At 34.9% G+C, this 5,000-nt stretch overlaps 1 protein-coding gene across 1 annotated transcript in view; it reads left to right on the top strand.

Moving 5' to 3' along the window:
- The window catches only part of LOC149132544 (uncharacterized), a 10,648-nt gene that overhangs the window by 734 nt on the left and 4,914 nt on the right, over positions 1-5,000 (top strand). The window contains exons 1-3 of the mRNA XM_089363908.1: positions 1-1,348; positions 2,538-2,606; positions 4,973-5,000. The exon at positions 1-1,348 is cut by the window's left edge and continues 734 nt beyond it; the exon at positions 4,973-5,000 is cut by the window's right edge and continues 62 nt beyond it. Of these exons, the coding sequence (XP_089220034.1) occupies positions 305-1,348; positions 2,538-2,606; positions 4,973-5,000 (1,141 nt within the window). The 5' untranslated portion in view covers positions 1-304. The remainder of the gene's footprint in view (positions 1,349-2,537; positions 2,607-4,972) is intronic.

Raw genomic sequence — 5,000 nt, 5'->3', positions numbered from 1 at the left:
ACAATAACTTTAACAACAACCAAAATATTTAAACCTCTCAAAGCAAAAAGTAAAAAAGGAAAAATTAAAATTTAAAGTCAAGGAGTAAAAAGTTACATAATAATAATAATAATAATAATGATCAAAAGACTTCAAAATGAAATGGTTCAAATAAAATTTAAAAAACGACACCTCCATATTCCTTTTTGATTTCTCGTCGTAAGTTTAAGTTTTATGTAAAAATATTTTTTACATCTGAAACAAATTTATGTGGTGATTCCGTTTCCTCAAATCGTCCGAATTTCCAAAAAAGAATTTATAAATAATGCCCAAGTTTATTCATTTCATCTGTGGTAATTCTCGTATAAATATCGACTCCACTCAAAGGTGTAAAGTATTTAGCCATACGATCGACATTGCGCCACCAAATTTACAAAACCATTCCACATCGAACTATACAAAAACAACGATTTATAAATCGATAAGAATATTAATTTTATCAATGAAAATTTGTGGAATGTGTTTCGAACGCTGCAACATTTCGCACTCGTCTATACTCTGGAAGTTCTATTCTCTTTTCATAGGAGCCATATTGCTTTTCAATATATTTCGATGTACGATAACATACGGAATCGGTGGTATTTACGACGAAGGATTATTTATAAGACTTCAATGGCTGATTTGGTCGCTTGAAAATTTAATCAAATTGATCGTTTTTCTGGTGATTTTCTACAAAGAAGACAGAATACCGGCTCTGTTCATAATGATGGATAAAACTGCATCGTTGGGTTATTCCAAATCAGTTAAAAGGTTTCTCTCTATTGTCATTAGTCTGTCCATAATTGCGCCGCTAATCTGCTGTTTTCTGCATTTGATGCTTCACTTCTGTTCTGGATATGTGTCTAAACTGCTCATGGACGCAATGTGGCCCAAATATTTGAACAAATATTTTGCGAACTGGGTAGAAATGTGCTTTGATCTATTTATAATATATATAAATAGCTCCATTTGTTCGTCATCTGTAGGTATTTTTGTGTTTCTATGCTACTTCGTTATAAATAACATGCAAAAACTGAAACAGAACATGAACGAAGAACTCAATACGGCCAGTCTACATTATCGAAATTTAGGAAAACATCGACAAGTATTCCAGGGACTCTGTGATACTATTTACCAACTGGATAAATGCTTCATGCATTTTTTACTGCTATCGTTGATCGCCGAAGTACCTTTGTTTTGCGTGATGTTTTATCACTTAATCTTTTTTGCCAAAGTATCTGCATTCATTTTCCTCTCCATCGTTATCAATGTTACAATGTTGCTGTATTTGTACACACTTCTGTTCTTTCCAGCCAAGCTTAACGCTGAGGTCAGTTACAGTATTATTATTATTATTATTATTATTATTATTATTATTATTATTATTATTATTATTATTATTATTATTATTATTATTAATTCTCTTTGTTCTTTTTTTTCATTTTATCATTTGTTGTTTTGCTAACCCTTAACGAGGCTTCATCAAGCCGACTCATGATGAAAGACGCTTCAGCCGTGGCCAACACATGTATATTATTTTGAGACATATTAAGGCAGAGAGTTAACAGAATTATTAGCATGCCGGTCAAAAGGCTAAGCAGCTTTTCATCCGGCTTTACGTTCTAAGTTCAAATTCCACCGGCGTAGACTTTTCCTTTTATCCCTTCTAGATCGATAAAATAAGAACCAATCAAATACTGGGGTTGATATAATCGATTAATCCCTTATCTATAGTACGGAAACACACACACGTACATTATATACATACATTCATGTGTGTGTGTGTGTGTGTGTTTGTGTGTGTGCATGTGTGTGTGCATGTGTGTGTGTATGTGTGTGTATGCATATATATATATATATATATATATATATATGAGAAAAGGTTGAGTTCTATTTCAGCTTTTACTTTGGTGGGTGGGGGGCGGTTCCAAAGTTAGATTTCTAATAAAGATTCTTCATATTAAATTGGTAGCTTACTATTGTAAGTATTTTTTTTAGATATGAAAATATTACAAGTATAAGGTCTGTTATGAGCACGTATCCGATATAAACTCAATAAACAATTAAAGTTAAAAGTTTTGTAAAATTTTAATCCATGTATACGATCGTTTCGAATGGTAATATTAACATGTAAGAAACATGGAAAAAATTAAAAATTAATTAAATTGAGTTTTCTGCTGCTTCTACAATGATTCTTGAACGATGGCCATACATGGCTGCTTTTTTCAGGAATGTCTATCTGTAATTCATCTCTTTGACGATTAACATCCGTCAGAGAGGCGTTGAATAATATAAATTAACGAGATATATCGCTGTTGATGTTATCTACCAGCCGACAAACACTTTAGTGTTTTAATAATCTGCGGTGATATGCCAAAGTGTATATCGTCCACGTTAGCACCTCTTTTTTTGATTTACAAAATATCAACTATCCAAACAAATTAAACATTATTCAAATAAATTAAACAATCGCACAAATAATCTGTTAACTTTTCCCTGCGTATTTTTTCCCCTTTCAGATACGTGATTTGCTGCCAATTCTTCACAGATTACATTTGGACGATAACATGAAAGAACAAGAACTTGAGGTGAGATTAAGACAAGTTTTCTAAGCTTTAGTTATTGTTGTTGTTATGTCTATAGATATTGTTGTGTAGTCTCAGGTCGGCCCAGATCGAATGTACCTATGTCTCGTAGATAACCAACTGAACCACGTACTTTGTTTCCATCTAACAAATATATTTGACCTTTTTCTTTACACTCTGTTTCAGACGTTAGACTGCGGCCATGCTGGGGCACCACCTTGAGTTTTTAGTCGAACAAATCGACCCCAGTACTTACCTTATAGTCTGGTACTTATTCTATCGCTTTATTTTGCCGAACTTCTAAGTTATAGGGATATAAACAAACCAATACCGGTTGTCAATGGTAGTGGAGGACAAACACAAACACACACGTACGCGCGCGCGCACGCACGCACACATACATACGATAGGTTTCTACACAGTTTCCGTTTACCAAATTTATCACAAGGCATTGGCCAGTCCGGAGCTATACTAGGATACTCTAACCCAAGGTGTCGCACCGTGGGTTTGAACTAGAAACCATGTGGCTGCAAAGCGAACTTCTTAACCACACATCCATGCCTGCAAATTAAACTGATATCTTCGATTAATTCTCAGGAAACGTCTTTGCTTTTTTGACGACAGAAATTATAAACCTTTAAATATTTCATTGAAAGATGTTCTAAGACCATGAAAGGCGCAAAAGATTCTGCTAAAACTTAATTTCAGTAGAGAAATATATTTTTATTAAATATAACTATATGCTTAGAAGGTCAATGAGGGAGCCGCTGTGCGTTCTCTTCCCCTGCTAAAAATAGCAACCAAATTCCTTGAAATATTTTCATGAAACAGGCGCTCTGCCTGTGTCCAGGTGTCGGCTTGCCAAGACTCTCCAGTTCGCTCCATGTTGTGCTATTTGCAAATAATCAACCATATTGTTGTTAACAATCTATTTTCTTTTTATGTCATCCAACCACAAACGTCTTTGGCGGCTTCTTGCTCTCTTCTCCCCGACACTTTCAGTCAGGATGGTCACGGGCAGTGAGTTGTGGTGCATTGTATGTACAAATTCTGATAGCTTTGTGGACTTGAATCTTGGACTTTCAGCTTTTCCACCGCAGCCACATTTCTTATCCTGTCTTTCTTCTAATTTATTTTGTCCAATCTGCAAATAGGCTTCTATCTTTTCCTCTATAACTGTGTACATTATCCAAGCTTCTGCCCTGTAGAGGACAATTGGCATTACAGTTTGGTGAAGTTTTATGCCTTTTGAAAGGAAGATCTTTTTCGTTCTTATAACTGTTCTTTTGGCCTTATTTATAAGATATTGTCTTCGAGAAGTTCGGATATAATGATCAATATAGTCCCTGACATACGAAAAAAAAACAAAAAAACACAGGATGGTTATATCTGGAACGCCTTTTGATTATAGAAAATTTTAATCAGGGCAGACTAAACAACTAATTGTACTGAACAAAATGTAGTCCTAAACGCAATATATTTTTTTAATACAGCGATTCCTTACTTCTCAGTAGCAGATTAATTAATGAGCGGAAGAAGTACGTTCTTGCAAATAGTCTTTACTAAATTACTTATTGTTACACATTCTATTAACTGGGAGGAGTGAAAGGCAAAGTTAGTTCTGCTGAGGATTGGCATCGGAATTCATTAAAAAAAGACCTTAAGAGAATTTGACATCGTGAGAAAATGAAACAAAATACCTGTAAAGCATCTAGTCTGGTGCTGAAACTGAAATTTTAGAAGGTGGGAAATTGGCGGGGGACTATACAGCGTTGGAAAGAATGCCTTGCTGTATTTATTCCGATCCTCTGCGGTTTGAGTTCAAAACCTGGTGAAGAGAAATTTACTTTTTATATTTCCAGATGCGATAACTCCCAGCCAAGTACTAGAGGTGATCTGTGTGTGTGTGTGTGTGTGTGTAAAGAGATCAACAAAGGATTATTCATATCGCAAACCCACCAATCATTTATATAGACATGACGAGAAAGAAAGAAAATTCTTTCTAGATGGATTCTTTCAGCATTTTTTCCCCTAGAAAATTGTATTGGTTTGGTTTGGTCTGAAGAAAGGGACTGAGTGTCCATCGCCCTTGAGGGACCGATGAAAGCAGAGAGATCTACACAGTTAACATTTCACTAACAGTTGTTAGTGGGGAAAAGGAAAAAGAAAAACATGGGCAAGAAAGGAATTCTAAAGGGCCACCATCCTAAGGAAACACACCTCTTGTTCGTTGGTATCGGGTAATTATGCTGTTGTATGTTACTATTGAACCTACCGACTTTTCTTTATTGATATCGCTTAAATTAACACATACTTTATTATTATTACTAAACCTTCACTGAGTATTTTTTTCATAATCTTCTTTCTAGTTACTGATGTTTGTCAACCAGTTGTCCG

This window comes from Octopus bimaculoides, chromosome 15, assembly GCF_046866305.1.
Source record: "Octopus bimaculoides isolate indiv1 chromosome 15, ASM4686630v1, whole genome shotgun sequence".
Classification (NCBI taxonomy): Eukaryota; Metazoa; Mollusca; class Cephalopoda; order Octopoda; family Octopodidae; genus Octopus; species Octopus bimaculoides.
Note: the sequence above shows the minus strand (reverse complement) of the source record. Positions and strands in the feature narration are given on the sequence as shown.